Source organism: Seriola aureovittata, chromosome 7 (assembly GCF_021018895.1).
Source record: "Seriola aureovittata isolate HTS-2021-v1 ecotype China chromosome 7, ASM2101889v1, whole genome shotgun sequence".
Classification (NCBI taxonomy): Eukaryota; Metazoa; Chordata; class Actinopteri; order Carangiformes; family Carangidae; genus Seriola; species Seriola aureovittata.
In genome coordinates, this window is record NC_079370.1 from 19,793,482 (window position 1) to 19,811,474 (window position 17,993).

The 17,993-nt window shown below is 39.1% G+C and overlaps 1 protein-coding gene across 2 annotated transcripts in view; it reads right to left on the bottom strand.

Annotated features, from left to right (window-relative positions):
- LOC130172442 (CUB and sushi domain-containing protein 3-like) overlaps nt 1–17,993 on the bottom strand; it is a 216,283-nt gene that overhangs the window by 80,007 nt on the left and 118,283 nt on the right. For both annotated transcript variants that reach the window (XM_056381188.1, XM_056381187.1), the window contains exons 32-37: nt 13,913–14,026; nt 12,794–12,889; nt 12,211–12,414; nt 5,680–5,804; nt 5,409–5,505; nt 4,173–4,277 (exon numbers count right to left, since the gene is read on the bottom strand). In XM_056381188.1, the coding sequence (XP_056237163.1) occupies nt 4,173–4,277; nt 5,409–5,505; nt 5,680–5,804; nt 12,211–12,414; nt 12,794–12,889; nt 13,913–14,026 (741 nt within the window). The remainder of the gene's footprint in view (nt 1–4,172; nt 4,278–5,408; nt 5,506–5,679; nt 5,805–12,210; nt 12,415–12,793; nt 12,890–13,912; nt 14,027–17,993) is intronic.

Genomic DNA, 17,993 nt, shown 5'->3' on the forward strand with positions numbered 1-17,993 from the left:
TAAATTGTTTCATGGATTCATTCTGTTGATGCCAAATTCGGACCCTACCATCTGTGTGCCTCAGCAGAAATCCAGATTCATCAGACCAGAATACATTTTTCTAGTCTTTATCTGTCCAGTTTTGGTGAGCTTGTGCCCACTGCAGCCTCAGATTTCTGTTCTTGGCTTGCAAGAGTGAAACCCGACATGGTCTCCTGCTGTTGTAGCCCCTCTCCCTCAAGGATCTACATTCTGAGATACTTTTCTGCTCACCACAGTAGCACAGAATCGCAGTAGCAGAGACTTACTGTTTTTTTTTTTTTTTTTTCTGTTAGATCCAACCAGTCTGGCCATTCTCCTCTGACCTCTCGCATCAACAATTCACAGAATTATCGCTCACTGGATGTTTTTTGTTTTTCACACCATTCTGAGTAAACTCTAGAGACCGGTGCATGTGAAAATCCCAGGAGATCAAGAGTTTCAAACCAGGCCGTCTGCACCGACAATCACGCCAAGTCACTGAGATCACATTATTTCCCATTCTGATGTTTGTTAAACATTACCTGAAGCTCCTGAGCTGCATCTGCATGATTTTATACAATGCACAGCTGTCACATGATTGGCTAGTTAGAGGCGAACAGAAGAGTTGTATAGAACATGCTAACAGACACAAATGATAGAAAGACAGCAGCACAGTCATTTATATTCAGCTGCAGTGCGCAATCTGACAACACAACACACAATATAATTACTGCTTCAAAGTAATCAAATACAGGCACTGACCAGGTGACTTCTGCCGTTGGTTATAAATAATTATGCATGTAAAGATGCAGCATTGATCTGGTCTTCTAAGACCAATACATATGATGAGAATTTACCTGAAAAGTGCATTATCAAGGTGATCTGGCATTAGATTAGCATTTACAGAAAACTGTAATTACCATATATAGTAGTACTGGGCAGTATATCAGTTTATCCAGTATATCAATTTAAATTTCCCATATGTATGAATTTTTCATATACTGTCATACTGCAGCGTAGCTGTGACAACAGCTGTAAGGCTTCAAAAGGCTGCAGATTATATAATATTATTCGCCACTAGAAACTCTTAACTGTGAGTAACAGTGATAACTTTATAACACAAAAATTAATCACCCACAACTTACTCTCTTTAACAGGGCAAAACATGTACTTACGTCGCTTTGGGACATTAAAGAACAGAAAACAGAGATAGAGAATGAAGAAACTGAGAGGAGCTGTGTCTGCTGTATTATGAGAATACATAATACATCCATGATGTACAGGCGCCCACTTTTCTACAACAACAGACCCATTGCTAAATTGCACAACAGAGCCATTCATTAGCATAACGGTGCACTTCAACTGTGATGACAGGGAGTCGCAGAACCACTGTTTGCAAACGTCATATTTCCGGATGGCCACACCATAAAAATAACTGCACAAGGCTTGAGAGAGGCCCTTAAATTGGGGTTTGGAAGAGGAGAGGCAGGTGGCCCAAACAACTGAATATGGGACCAACATCTGAAGGCAGTCCAGCTTAATGTATGGAGAAGACTCCAGTGCTTTTTCTTTTTTTAATTAGATTTTTGGTCATACCGCCCAGCATTTACATAAAGTGCAATAATGTTGTTAAAGTGGTGTGACTGAAATATAGGCCTCTGCAGACTGGGGCGACAGAAGCTCAGTGTGGGACTTTATTTGGGATGCAAACCACCATGTTGCCTCTAAAAAAAAGCGCAAATTTTGTTTACAACGAAAGCACACTGTCTGTCTTACGAGAGCTGGTTAAATACTTGGTTCTTAAGAAGCTGTGGTGATGGGTTGTATACAGGATTTTTATGACTGTCTCAATGGACTGCAACAATCACCCAAAGGAAACATTTTAAAACGGATGGTTGGCTGGCTGGGTCTGTATCAATCCCTCTTGCCTTTTTCCTCCCACTGTACTGAGCTTTCAGAGCATTAATTTGCAGCTAAAAACTGCAGTGTGGTTCAAGCCAACCAAAGACTGAAAATAATACACAAAGATACAACCGGCTAGAGGACAGAGTAGAGGATTGTTTTAATTTGACCAAATAAATCCGAAGCTGAACTCTGCTATAAGCAGTAGACTAGAACATCACAAAATTGAAAACAACAGACCACAAAAGCGGAAATACTTAATGAGCAGTACCATAGAGAATCAACATAGCTTGATCACACACACACAAACATTAAACAGTGGGACTATATGAAAGGCAACCTAAGAAAAAACGAATAGCATCAAGAAAAAAAGAAAGGAGTTTGGCTGGAGCCTGGTTTACACTAAGCATGAGGAAATTCACTTTACAAGGGCAGCAGTGGTAATGTGTAAGACAGTCTGACTGTGAGACATGGCACTGAAGTGATTCTCAGCAGTAGGTAGGGGTGGTGGGGGAGGCGTTTAGTGCAGATAGAAAAGAGCCCACTGAGAGACAGCGCTACGGAGAGGATCCAAACAAGAGGAGGGTGCTGTGGAAATGAAGCACTGACTGTGAGAAACATGACTGTGAAGTCATTCTCAACAGTGTGTATGATGCTTGTGGACTGACACGACTGACAGCGAGGGCAGGTTCAGTGACAGCAATGTTTTTTATGCTCCTTTTGTTTTGAAACACATTTGTGGGAACTGAGTGTTAGTTTGAACTGATTTTACTCAAAAACATGCTGTTCTTTATTCCCATTGTGTATGGGATGCCAAAGTTGAATACGTTAGCTTAGTTCTTAACATGGCTTATCTTTCTTCTCTCTTTTCATTGTGCCATCCACATCCTCCTATTTTATATTTATTATGAATTTCATGTCCTCTACACTTTTACTTTCCCAGTGGTTGCACTTTTTCACTACTCTTGATGTACGTCACAGAAAATGTGTGAAGATGGGTCTCCCACAGCCACATATTTTTGTAAATTGCTTTAATGTGTTGGTGAGTGGTAGGTAAAAAACTAGCAGGAAGACAAATGTGAGGAGGAGACAGAGAAGGCACCAGCTTAAAATTGATCTAACCTTAGAGACAAAAAACAACTTTGAATTACCACATTGCAGCTGTACGCCTCTGCCAACCAGTCAAGTCGCAGGAAATATGGTCACAATCTCTCCTTCTGTTCCTGAGTTACAGTGTTGAATAATGGCCAGAAAAGGGTTTTTGCTGAACATTATGATGTCGCAGTAAAGTTGATTTGGACATAAAATGTCAGGACTTATGTCATGATTAACGTATGAATTATTGATTTATGGCAAAAAAAGGCCACAGTGACCATGACCTTTGAACTCTGGTGACCAAATTCTAATCAGTTCATCCTTGAGTCCAAGTGAACACTTGTGGCAGATGTAATGAAATACCCTCCAGGCGTTCCTGATATAACACGTTTGCAAAAATGAGACAGATGTGAGGTCACAGTGACCTTTGACCACCAAAACCAAATCAATTCTTCCTTAAAACCAAGTGATCGTTTGCACAAAATTTGAGAAAATTCCCTTAAGACCTCTCTGAGATATCTCATTCACAAGAATGGGATAGACGGATGGACAGACGGGTCCAGCCACGGCTGTTGCCGGCACAGAGGCATAAAAACAGAAAAATTACCCTTACATTAGAAGAGACAAAGGGAAAGTGCCTCAGATGTAAATAACAGTAGGGGAATTGGTTACAAATCTGTAGCAGAGCTGCATGCATCACCTGCAGATCATCACCTCTATTTTTATTTATACAATTTTTGATTGGGAGGACTTGATAAATTGTAGACTGGGGCCAGCTACACGTCTTAAATTTTAGTGAATAGTAAATGTTTAGCAAATATACCTAAGTGAACAGCCTGCTGAGAGAAGAGCAAACCCAGTAGCTAAATGAAAAAGGATGTGAGTCCACTAACTTGAAGCTATAGGAAGATTTAAAGAACAACACCATTGGGAAATACAAAGCAAAATGCCAGAGAAGCAGATACAAAGACTGAAAATTAGAAGATATACAGACGAACAGAACTTTGCTCACTCACTCCCTCACACTCTTTCTGTCCAACTGTGCCACCCAGACCAGCTGTCCCTCTTACTTCTTATATCCCTGTGCAGCAGCTGGCAGCCAGTGGCAGATGGACACATAGAAACAGACAACAGACAGAGTGACAGGCAGCCAGACAAGCCGTCTCTCCTCATACCTGTGTACTCCAAGTGAAAGCCAGCAGCGGACACACTAATGTCAGACTGGAAGGTCAGGTACAGATTGTTGGATGTGCTGTTCAGCAGCTGGGGAATTGTTGTACCTGGATTATACAAAATACAGGAGACAGTTAAAACCATCTTCGGTCCATACTCAAAAAATTAAGACCACCGAAAACATGTGGACATGTACAACACATGAACATATACTGCACCTTACTAATATGCAGTGGAGACAGTAATTCAGATATAGTAATATTTCTGTTTTAGTTTTGTTAAATATAAGTGGAGTGTTAAATATACAGATGATATATAGATTAGAATTTCAAGACAGCTGCACAATCTTCCGTCTTGCAAATTCTATTTGCTAATGTCTCTACTAAAAATGTTTGAACAATGATGGTTAAACCACCAGGATGACACATGATGTCCCAGTTTCACATTTTTAAGGTTTAATCTGTGTTCAACATTCCTCCTTTGGACCTTCAGTCAGACCCATAAAATCACAACCATGAACACAAGTATGGCCCAGTAACTCGGGGAATTTGCACTGCAGAATATTCTGTGTGTGGCATCATTTTCTCAGTTCCAGGCGTACGTCTTCTGCAATTTGCATGGAGACTTTTACATATAATCATAATCACCTTTATCAGTTTAGCCCACAATAAAATTGATTTCTAGCCAATTAAACTGCTTCGCCCTTTTCACGCTGCAGTGCTGCCCTGCACAGTGAGAGCTGTACTGTGGAGCTATTACAATATGTAAAGAGTTTTGTTCCAAAATGAGATATCCGCCACTTGAGAAATTTGACATGTAGTCTCATAAAACTCGGCTGATATAAAGGCAGAAGTCATTATGCTATACCAGTCCCACTTACACTAGGATTCAGCATCTAAAATTATATGATGGCTTGATTCTAGTAGGTTACCATGTGGCAAAAGCACCATTTTCATTAGCGTGAGCCCTAAGGCAACACTACATTTGTAAAATTCCGGACTGAAACAGGGGCTAGATTATGAAGATCCCTACAGCAGATACAAGAACACTGTGTGAAGGAAAAGGGATATTTTTGTTCTTCTCTGACTTCTTTAACTGGTTTTTAGACAGCATTCTCAAAGGACATGCCAAATGTCATCTGTTCCATTACCACGTCTGTCTGCTGCTTGGGGCCCTGTGAAGTCTGACTGAAATTCAAGAGGGAGCTGAAAACTAAAATCCAGTTGTATCAGATTTACCTGAGTAGCTACCGAGCCTTGGAGCATTGCCATCAACTCCATCAAAAAAATCCAGAGAGTCCCAGTTGTGTTCTGTGGCGAAGGTCACAACTTGAATCTGAAAGATTTGTAGAAGAGAACATGAAAAATACAGAAAACACAAAAAACAGCAGCAAAATAGTTTTAATGTATGTATAATTTATAATATGTATAACATTTTAATCCATCCATCAAATCTTTTTATCTCTCATCAAACATGATACTACTACGGTCTGCATCTGTGTCCTCTCACTTGGATGCCAGCTCCCTCAGGAACGGAGATTTTCCAGGCACAGTTCAGATAGTTGGCGTACGGCTCTGGGTATCCAGGAGAGAGGACAGTGCCTCTGCGGTCAGTTAACACTCCACCACAGGGAACTAGACAAAGGACATCAGAGACAGAACGAAAAACGAAAGAGAGAGAGAGTCATGACAGTGATCAGGCTGAGAGATGATAAGCCCATGCACGCACCTGCAGAGCCAGGAGTGGGCAGGCGTCACAGTGGGGAAAGTAGCAAACTGTTAAGTATTTAAAAGCATAATTCCACCTATCATAAATGACCATTAACACATAAATTTTCAATGACCATCTGTAGAGTCACCTCATGTTAGGCGACTCTATGGGCTCCAAGGAAAGGTTACAGTTTCATAATGACAGATTTTAATTGCAGTATATTATGTTAATTAGTTCATTTTTTAAGTTTTTAACTAGAATATGCATCCGTGTACAAATGATATCTTCGTCATGCGATACCCAGTGGAGCTTTACATCGCAGCCCACACTTATTGCTTGCTCTACGCAGAAGCAAAGTGTTATTCTATCTCTTGCAGGCCACACAAATCACATCTTTCAATTGTGAACGCTATCCATGTCTAAGTGCACCTTATTTCTACAAGTGCCACAAGTAACATATTTATCAAGCCTCTCAGCTCACAGATGAATGCTGAATTGAAGTCACTGGCCTTTTTATGCTGACATTGTCAGGCACGGTGATATATATATGAGCATGGATAAAGAAAACAAAATGAAAAAAGCTACAATTTCGTTATTGCTTTTCAGACGGGTGCCAGTTGGCTTTATATCCAGCCAGCCACATTCTACATAGTGTTTGGCTCCACTTTTTGTCCATTAAGGATTGTGGTAACCCAGCCTTGCAGACCACAATCCTTTGGATTATTACACTCAACAAAACACAAAACTAAATGTATTTCCTTCCTATTGAACTATAGTTCTGCTGGCTAATACAGAAACAAGCCGTGACCTATTGAGCTGTTATGAGTTTTCCGCAGAGAGCCAGCAAAGTCTTTTACACCATCACAATGAGTCTGACGCAGAAAAGTCTGATGCAGACGTGTATTTGCTTTTTGTTGTTGCTTTGGTCTACTGAGATCCATTGTTCTGCTGTCACCAGCTAGAATGTGTTTGTCAGACATCTGTTAAGCCATGGCTTCTAGTTCATCATTAATGACAGATACGGTATACTGTATAAAAGAAGCAGTATAAAAGTCTTAATCTAAATGCAGTGACTAAAATGTATCAACGCCTTTATTCTTTTTCCCTTTGCGCTTCACATAGAAACAAGCATTTCTTAGATTTTCTAAATATATAACTGAACTTTACAGGAACAACAGACTTTCTATCTTCTTTTCTATTCAACCAAGTAACTGCTGTCTCAGCCCCCTGATATTCAAAGTTACCTAGCATTTGTATGTAAAAGTTTTCACACAGTGTAAGACGATGAGCCTAGCTGTCACTCAGGGGGGAGGGAGTCCTTCAGCAGAGCAGTACAATGTGTTCTCACAAGAAAAAAACAGATGCTATTTGTCAAGGACAAGGTTTTACCCAGTACAGGTCAATGAGAATCACTATTTTAGATATCCATCAGACACTGGAGGGTTCGATGTGACAGACAAGAAAAAGAAAAAAAAAGAATACACTTTTAGCTATCGGCTTGTCAAAACTTCAAACTTATTATTTTAGAGGTGATATCTACCCTGCTTCACATGCTTGGAGAATTGTGCCAAAGTGAACTCTGTTCCTTTCATTCCAACTACGAAATTAGAGAAAAATACTTCTCTACTGTCTCTTTACCTCACGGCAATGAGACAGTGGAGCAGTCACGCTTTCATATAATCACGGCACCAGTCATGTCATTTTCAGCTAACACGTGTCACATGTAGAGTATGCAGTATTGAAATTGATTAACTTCTGCATCATGACTGAAGAGGAAACAGCTTGTGTAATTGTTTTGAATTTTGCTCTGCAAATGAAAAATGAAGGTCAAGGTCTATGAAATCCGTAGTAATCTGTACTGTAGCGAAGTTTATACACTACATAACATGGTGAGTGACAGAGTAACCAGACTCATTGTCAGTAACCTTGTTTTCTATTTAATCAGTAGCTGCTGGCTCTCCTAATCTCTTTTAAACAAAACTGAGTGCAAAACATAGTATAAAAATAATTGCTTTTCATCATTAGACTTTTCCCAGTTCTAACCTTTACTGCTGAAACGAAGGTCTGAGAAAGTCTTGTAGCAGGAGACCACAATCTTCACAACAAGCTACAGAGCCATTCCAGGGAAAGACCCAGTATTTCAGCATAATTTAACAGCTCCTTTGAGTCCCCTGAGCTGTCAGTTAATGTAATTGGTCGAGCGAGATTAGAAATCATGACACTCATAAAAGCATGAATGCTCGCCACCCATCTCAATCTGTGGAAGGCTCATATGTCAGAGTTACCGCAGGTAGACAAGTGTGGGGACCACACACGTTATGAGACACCATTCTTCACCATCTGAGATGCACGGAACTCACAGCGACTTTTAATTTAAAGTGTTTTAATCAAGATAATCAAAATAAAATGCACTTCTTCAATGTAATAATTCTATTATATATTCCTAAATGACTCATCATACTTTTTGGTTTTTAGGATATACACATTTTTTTTTTTTTTTTTTTTTACAAATGTTAAAGTCATTTTACATTAGATTCATTTGGACATTATCAAAAACTGCATTTTGTCAATTCTCTGATAATTAATTTATCCAACACAATGTGACAATGTGTAAACCGCATACAACAATCATATCCGATAATATCTCTCCTACAGCATCTGACCTTTCTTTCCACTATAAGCAGTGGAGTTTAACTCATCACTCTGACAAAGCTGACAGCCTTGCCAATTTATCAAGGTTAGTTTGTTTCAAGAAAGGCTATACAGACGACTATTGCAAAGTCAGCTCTCCCAAAATTATGTGGGACAGTTTAATTGGAATTGGATGTGGAGAAAATGCTCTTGCTCTTATTCTCAGGGCCAAATTGTGCTTTTGGAAGCTATAAGAAATGGCCCATATTAGCCAGTGGGTTAAAGTTATTATGGATAATATTGTGAGCAAAATGGAAAGACATCACAGTATAACGACTAAAAATTATTTACAAAACAGAGATTGCTTTTTGTATGCGCTCTTTTCGGAAGCGTGGGTGGTGAGATTTGTTTTAAAATATAAATTAAATATGTTTCACTAGGATTTGTGCTGCTTACTTTCTTGATAGAAAAACCAGTCCTAAATACACGGTTAGTCAAACTGGCAGTAATTTCCAATTTCAATTCAGAAACTTAAGTAAACTCCCAAAAGTAGCACGACCTCAAGTGTAGCTCATCTTGCTCCACAGAGGCACTCTGGCCTGGTTTTACCACACAGCCCTGGACTGGGACACTTTAATTGGTCTTAGGAGGCTTTTTCAAAACAAGAATCCACTGTTAGAAAACAAGCTCAGCGCGACACTGTTTACTGGGTGACACCTTCAAAAAAGTGTTTAGGCCAACAGTGAATTCCATGGTGTGGGCATACTGGTCATGAATCATGACAATCTGTGATCTTATGTAATACTAGGCAGTCATGATCCTTTACAATCTGAATTGATTTTGTGTGTGTGTGTGTGTGTGTGTGTATGTGTGTGTGTGTGTGTGTGTGTGTGTGTGTGTGTGTGTTTTGTGTGTGTATGTGTGTGTGTGTGTGAAATTCAGCTGCCTTTTCAGTTGTGCAGGGAGCAAACCAACAGAAAATTGTTGTCATCTATCAGTATTTACTTTTACTGTTACTGTATTGTTAATCTCCACTATCCAATAGCGAGAAGATGTCTTAACACTATAAAAATGAGGTCAGCTGCATTAGCTCAGTGTAAGCTCACTGTAAAGTACTTCAAGTCAAACTCCATCTGGAAAATAACAATAAAACATCTATTCATTCAACTATTCTTCATAAAATTCAACAGAGGCCACCAAACATTATGCATCCACTCAGGCGAGGCTAATAAAATCACAATAGAACGTTGCGCAACTGAACAGCAAAACCTTAATTCAGCAGCTCTGTGTTTGTGAAATCAAAAGCAAAAGGATTGCATGATGAGCCAGGTCAATCACAGCTGGACAAATGTATCTTCTGAAACACAGGTACCTCACAGGAGAGCGGTGTCTGATACCATCATATTCCATAAAGAGGGCTTGAGTAATTGAGCATAGTGTTTTTGTTGAAGCTTCCATGAAACTATATCCATTATTCTGGGCGAGTACACAGCCGCTGGGGGAGATGCTGCAGCCAGATTCAATCTCCAGATAAAAATCACTGTGTTTAAAATGGATCTGCGCGTGCCACCACTATTCCCTTACCACTTGGCAGTAAACTTGGATGAACCCTGGCTTGAAATCTCGGCACTCACTGGCTGGGACTATTTGTTGGCTGGCACAAGGCCTGACTTCAATAGATTTCTCCGTACTTCATCGGTAGTTCTTTATCTTCCCAAGGTAGACATGTGGGTGTCTTTGTGAGGCAAAGTGCATGACCTTCTACATGTTTAAATATGTATGGGTAACAGTGTATGCACACCGAGTATGTAAATCTGTTCATGTGAAAAAATATGTGGTATGTCTATGCATACTTATGAAGGTATATTTATGTGTGTATGGTTCTGTGTATGCTAGCCAAAGAACCATGTAGAGATAAAGATGCTGTTCCCTTCAATAGTACACCATTAAATGCTGCTGGATATTGCCCAATTCTTTTTATTCTCTGTCAATGTCAAAATAAATGTAATTTCAGGTTCCTGTCCACCTGTCATTTTGACTTATTTTACGTGAAAAAAAATCAAAAAAATTACATTGTGTGATATAATGATATCACATATCTAATTTTGTTGGTAAGTTGCTGTCTTCATCCCCCAGAAAATCTTAACAAATAACTGTTGTGTTACGCTGATCTGATTTTGTTAAGGCTAAGACAGTAAAGCAGCAGTAGCAGTGATTCACTTTTTTTTCCTCCCTGTGTTGTCAAGACTACTAAGACACCTAAGCAAATTTAAATGTTGGTAATGAAGAAGGTAGCACTTCCAATGAAGTCCTTATCTACAATACATAATTATTTACTTCATTTATTATAGACAATAAACTGCTATAAAGGCATAATGTCATTTGACATCCATTATGGTGGTGAGATTGTTTGTAACCAATTTGTGATTGGGGGTGCTTAAACATGCAATAACAGATTTTTTTGTGCACTTGTTAACACAAGATTATCATCACATTTTCAGTTGATATGGCAAACTTGTTAGCAGACAGGTGCTTATTTATACATCCAGCAGTTACATAGCAACATTATCGTTCATTTGGAGTCGTGTTTTCGGCCACCTGGCGAATGGAGATCCAATATTCACTTTCAGATCTGCTTTTGGTCTCTACCAGTTCCTGTGGGAAATCTCTGGCTCTTTAGCTGCTAAATGCTGCACTATGTTCACCAGCTACTCTGGTCGCTAACTGTGTCTGTCTGTTTAGTGCTGAGAAAGTAGTGCACAGTGAATTTTTAGAGCTTTTCCACTGAAATCAGCAGCTGTCTGCTGCACCGTAAAAAACGCAAAGAGAGCAGTGAGAGTGAACCAAAACAGTAAAGTTGCAGCTGGACAGTTAAGCAATGAGGTGAAACTCGGTTCAAAGCTCCATAAAGTAGAGGGGAGCAGATTCGGGTGATAACTCTGTAGGTTCATCAGTACAAGAAACTCCTTGATACACTGTAATTATAAAAATATCTATCATAGCAGCTTTAACCTTGCAAAGTATTAGGTGTGATGCTTAGCTTCATTAAGCCAGGCTTTATTGCAGCGTGCTGTGCACATGACTTGAAGGCTATTATTAGATTGTTTGGTGCACTTCAAAAACTGCATTACAATATCCTATCACATCCATAAATCATAATGGTGTTTTTAATGTTTTTTACACCTCTGTTTACATACAGTAATGGGTGACAATGTTCTTTTGCAGGTCTGTTGCATTGAATTGCATTAGATAATAAACTGTTAACTGAGTGTATATAATGCATTACAGATGTGGGCTACACAGAAAAAGTTACTTAAAGATTTTAAGTGAAGGTGGGTATTGCTATTGGGACATATTCACATTCCACTGCTATTTATTTTCCCATTAGTCTGGCAAGTCACAGAAACTGAAATCCCTTGTCTAGGTAGAAAATTTATGTGACACTTTGTTGTTCTGTTTGTCCTTGCCTCTTTCTTCCTGTCTAAACTATCAAGACCAGAGATAGGCAGATGTATTGCAATGGGTGGCAGATATTAGAATATATAATGACTGGGAAAAGCAGACACCAACCATTTCTGTGCACCTGCTCCATCTTTTTGGATCTCTCTGTGGCTATGTGTGCACGTGTGTGTGTGTGTATCACACACAGAGAATGCATGCAGGAGGGTGAAGTGAGGACAGGAGGAAGAAGATACTCACCGACACATGTGGGCACAGTGCCGTTCCACTGGGCCAGGGCATTGGGCACGGCCTCACACCTGATGGCGTTGGAGCCATGCAGTGTGTAACCTGGACTGCATTCAAACAGGACCACCATACCGATTCCAAAGTCGTTCCCTATCCGCTTCCCAAACCGGGGCTCAGGGACCGAGCTACACTGAGTGGCGCTTGTCCGGGGGACAGCTGGGGATAAGAGGGGAGGAAGCGAGAATGAGAGAAAGAAATACAAAGACCAAGACTGGGTGGGTGGGTGTGGTAAGCAGAAAGACAACAGGGAGAGGAGAGATGGCAAGACAAAGGAGGAAGAGAATAAATGGTAAAGCCCTTGTGAATCTCCTTGCACATCATTAGTCACTTTCATCTGCTCTGCCATGATAGGCTCTTTGAGTCCACATCATCCAGCTCTACTCAGCTATGCCCAGCCGCAGCCAATGGCACTCTGCTGAACAGCTCCTCATGTGATGAGTGCATGGCTAAAGTACATTTTTCTAAAAGGAAGCAAATGCACCAACTAAGTTTCCACTTCAAAATTCTGGAAACATATAAGAAAAAGCAGTCTTACCTTGGTAAACAAAATGAAATCCTTTTGCTGTTTCTGTTCCATTTGTGGTAAACTTGAGTGTTATCTTGTTTCCCGAACTTAAAGGAAGTGTCTCGCCTAAATTATACAATCAAAGGAAACATTATCAAGACTGTTATAGATGAGGCAGTTTACAAATGTTTAGAGATAACATATAAACTAAGTAACAAATAACTGACCAATTATGAGGGTAAAACATAAAAATGCCCTTACTATCTGTAGATTGTAGAAAGGGGAAAAAGGCTGATTCTTTTCCATGTACCATGCAGTTGTTTGTGATTTAAGTGCACAGTCTGACCTGCTCTACAGTATATCCTTAGTGTTATAGCTGAAATAGCAGATCAGATTCATCTGAATGCTTTTACATTGTGCTACAGTCTAATCAAGTGAGTGTGACAACAATTTACAACAGCTGGTTTGCTTTTGTTATTTTAATTGGGATCTCAGGAGTTTATTTAAATGCAATTATAATGTATTATGTATCATCATTGTGCTTCATTATATCATCATTACAGAAATGTATGAAGGGAGAAAATCTTTATACTTGGCAGCAATAAGCTGCTCTCACTTTTAATTTGTATAAAAAAAAAAGTTATTTGATTTTAACTGAGCTGAGAGATGGATGTGCTGTTTTGCCTACAGTGCAAAATGTTGTGCTTGACAGAACTACTCATACCTGTCAGCTAGTAACGTAGATACTGCACATCTGTTGCTTCTTTGAAGTCGCAATTTCAAACTCACTTGTTTAGGGTGGCCTTTACTGGAGCTCTGTGAAATGTACACTATGTAATTGTTGCTTTATTATGTCTGTATATGAGTATGTGTGAGTGTATGTGTGTGTGTGTGTGTGTGTGTGTGTGTGTGTGTGTGTGTGTGTGTGTGTGTGTGTACACACGTGTATGTACGTGTATGCATGTGTATGTATACTGTGTATATTTAATCTTTTCATTCATATATTGTCTTTATCTTATTTCTGGATGTTTTTATTTGCTTTGCAAAGTGTCCTTGGGTGTCTTTAAAGTCACTTAAAAAATAACATCTCATACTATCATTATAAAATAAGACACTAGGCTTATGGGCTGCAGAGTTATGTATTTTTACCTGAGTGTGATCCATATATGGAAGAGAGAAGGGCTGAATCCGTGGAGGATCCATCATGGATCTCGACAACATCACTGGTCAATGTCTGGAAAACCACAAACTGACCAAACAGCACTGCAAAAAAACAGAGAGGTAGGGGACAAAGAACAGAGGAAAATAAATCAAAACATTATGACGGATTTTGTGGCAACCAAACATTATACTTTATATTAGCAGCCCATTCACTGTGCTTTTTATTGTCTTTATTATTGTATTAAAATTATTATATTTCTGGCTGCTGTTTTAAAAAAGCCAAACCACCTTGAACCAATAGCACAGAGGTTAATGTTGTTTTTACTGGGGTCACGTATGCAATCTAATTTGCATGTCTCTCTCCCCAGAAGGGCACAATGGCTAAATTCCTACCAAACCAACATGTCATAACACTCAAACTTTCAATAAAATATGATTGGCAGAATTTATGGAGTAAACATTTTCTGGGGTAAATTCAACTTTAAAAATCTGATTTGCATGATTCACTTAAAGACACAGCTGATATACTATATAATGGTGGCACATTTGCTCACTTGGTCAATGAACCAATCACTTTCCCATACTGGGAATACTTACTTTCCATCATGATTCTTTTATTTTGACTTTGTACAGTCCACTATAACTTTTTCACTATTGATTATTTTTCAGTGTTATTAAAACCAGTGCTATTCTTTTTTTTTTTATTATTCTTTTTCACCAACAGCAATTTGATTATTGATGTTAAATGAGTGAATGTTTGTTCATGTTGGTTCAAATTTAACCTTCATTTAGGCTGGTTAGTTTTAATGATGTTTTTGATTTTATGACCTCCTTAAAAGTGTAATGTGTAAGATCGTGTGACTTGCTCCACCTCCATATGGGGCAGCATTTCACCTCTAACCCTAACCCTTGTCCAGTTAATCATATTGTTGTTTTCCCCATGTTCCTTAGAATTTATTATTTATATGTGCATTTATTGTTGATAGTTAAAATTGATGATAGCACTGAAACAAATTATGAGTACTTGTAGTACAGTATGTTTTTATTTACCTATAAAAATATGAAGGCAAGGGGATACTGCATGACACATGGGTGTCAGGCTACAGCAGCGTGAGGAAGGGATAATGACATCATCACAAACGCAGAATCAGAAGGTAAGGTTAATTGCCAGGTAGGTTTTTACTTATAAGATATTTGGTTTGATGTTTGGTGCAGTATACAATTAACGCATTTATAGGAAATAACAATAAAAACAAATAATACTGCAACAGTCAAAAAGATAAATATAGATAGGTACACATATTAAAAAAATACAACAATGAAAAAAACTATGTACAAAACAGTTGACAAAGCTCATGCTGAGCAGGATGTGCAAAAGATCACAGTATAGACAATATCTGTTATGTGCAGGAATAATACTCCAAGGTGTTACTGTAATGTGGTTGTTGTCGATTGATGAGGCCAGATGCAGAAGAAAAGGCAGGTGCTGGTCCTTCACTGGGGAGGACTGGACTGGAATTCTGCTCCCAAACTGCATCTCTTTACTCGACCGCAGCTATCTCCAGCGGTCGAAAGCCACAACAGGATGTACTCGTGTTTTCTTCTTTTCTTTGCCGTTGAACATGGTTTCTTCTCAGAGCGGTCCTTTGGTATGGAGATAGAGGATCGCCTTCTAGGAGCTTCAGCCATTTCTGCATTTCTGTGATGCTTTTTTTTTCTTCTTCTTCTAGTCAGGAGCTGTAGTATAACTTCAAACTCTGTAAGAAGCTCTTCTTCTTCGTGGGACTGAGTGCAGAGTAGATGCTACACTGACTCACACAGCATCTAGTGTCATAAAGTGGTATTAAAACACATTGCAGGACGCAGCTAGTTGGTTAGCATGTGCTCATTTTAGTAGATATCTGAAATACAATAGATGGAAAATCCTTCACATACTATTGATATTGTTAGTTCATTTTTTGAACATTCTAAACTAACTGGCCAGATCTTACACATTGCACCTTTAAGTAATGCTCTTTCCTCAAGATATTGTTCACCTTCAGTATATCACCATCATGTGCGTGGATGGACGGGGTCTTTGCTCGTTTAGTCCTCAAGATATCTATTCATTTCACTTCAATGTTAAGAAACGTTAACAATTGCAGTGAAAATTGTGAGTTTTGGTTCAATATGCTTTCTGTACGGTAGCTCTTCATAGGTCACTATTCCCTCAAGCAAAGTACTATCTGCTTACCTGCAGTAAACCTTTCCGCAACATTTTCTTAACTACAAATAATGACGTAGTCCTTCGAATTTTGTATCTCTTTTTGGTGTGTTGTGGCATTTAACACATGGAAAATAACCTTCACACAATGCAGTACGTGATACTTAGAGTCAAACTAAAATCCCATTTAGTATCTCTTTTCACAGACTCAAATGACGTCACTATTATTTTTAATGTTTTATTATAGTTTTCTATCATTATAGGGGGAAAAAAACTCTTTAGGGAAATATCAGAAATACTCCTTTTCTCTCAGCTGGGGAGCGTGTCTCTGTCTGTGTTCGATTGACAGAAGCTGGCAGGCTGAGACCTGGTAGTAGCAGGCAAACGAGAGGAAGGAGGGGTAAACAATCTTATGCTGTACTGGTACTGTATGTATGTACATTACCAGTGATAAGATTGCAGCCTCAGTCTTGCCCTCTGCTGCAAACGCATCTTGTGAAAGATACATATTCTTTATGCTCTTTTATCCCTCTCGTCTGCTTCTCTCTTTGCTCTTCCTTCTGATGAAGATCGACGCATTACCACAACAACTTTATTTTCAGCTCAGTAGAACCATGTTTTTCCTCTCATCTCAACCAAACACATAGTACTATATGTCAACCTGGCATTAACATCCATCTCAGATGATCAGATCACAAGTGGACAGCTTTAAGTGCAGGTGTGAACGCACCCAGGACGCCTTTGAGATCCGATCACTCAGACCACAGGCAGTCTAGGTCACATTCTTTTAGCAGTGTGAACACATGTGTCCTGGGCCACATTGAAGGACCGCCTACATCAACAGACATCCTCTGCCAGTCTAGTCCACCACAGCTGTGCACAGTGAATTGATTTGCTCAACCTCTCCTTGCCCTGCTCATACACTATATCTCTCTCTATCATATACATACACAAACACATTGACAACAGACCCACCTGTCATAATCAGATTGGCCAAACACAGCAACACATCAGTTTATTTGCATATAAAGCGGGGAAATGAGATCCGATCACAAGTGTTCACTCGAGACGCATTTTAATGCAGGGTGTGAACTGACGTGGTTAGAGCAGTTCACTTGGGAACAAATCACCCGAGATGCATGTTAATGCCAGGACCTTAGTATGAAATGCAATTCCACCATTCCTTTTTGGCAAGTGGATTTAATCTGCGGAAAACAGCATTTCTAAATAGAAAGATATCAACTTAAATACTTTAGTTTTTGTGGCTATATGAAGCATTAATCTCAAAGAACTATCTTGATTTTTTTAGCAGTTTTGTAAATAAATATTCCAAGTTGATGTTCATTGAAAAGAAAACAAAAAAGAAAAAACAGTAAACCATGATTTTTCATAACTTAGCGCTCTCAACGAAATTCTTACTAATTAATCAACATTGTAGAAGTTGCAGTCAACAGAACTTAGTTAAATATGTAATGAAATAAATTAACAAGCTTTAAAGCAGTTGAGAGTGGCTGATCTAACTGGTGCACAGACATGCAGGTTAACTATAATTGGGCAATGCTGTGAAGAGCAGATTTCAAATAGCTGAAACAGCTAAAGAAAAAGCAAGTAAAGGCTGTTTTCACCCAGTAATAGCTTTCACCAATGTGTTAGCTACATCCACATGCCTTCAGGCAAAATACACACAAGATCCACCTGAAAAGGTGTACAAAAATACTGGTAATAGAGGCAATTGCTGAAGGTAAAAAATGGCAGCATATGTTTGTCCTTCTGGCTATGAATTATGGAGCAGCTTCCTGTCATCTTCACTTTGTAGCAGTACAGATCTCCTCTGGCATGTAGGCTCACAGTACAGCACGGCTACAC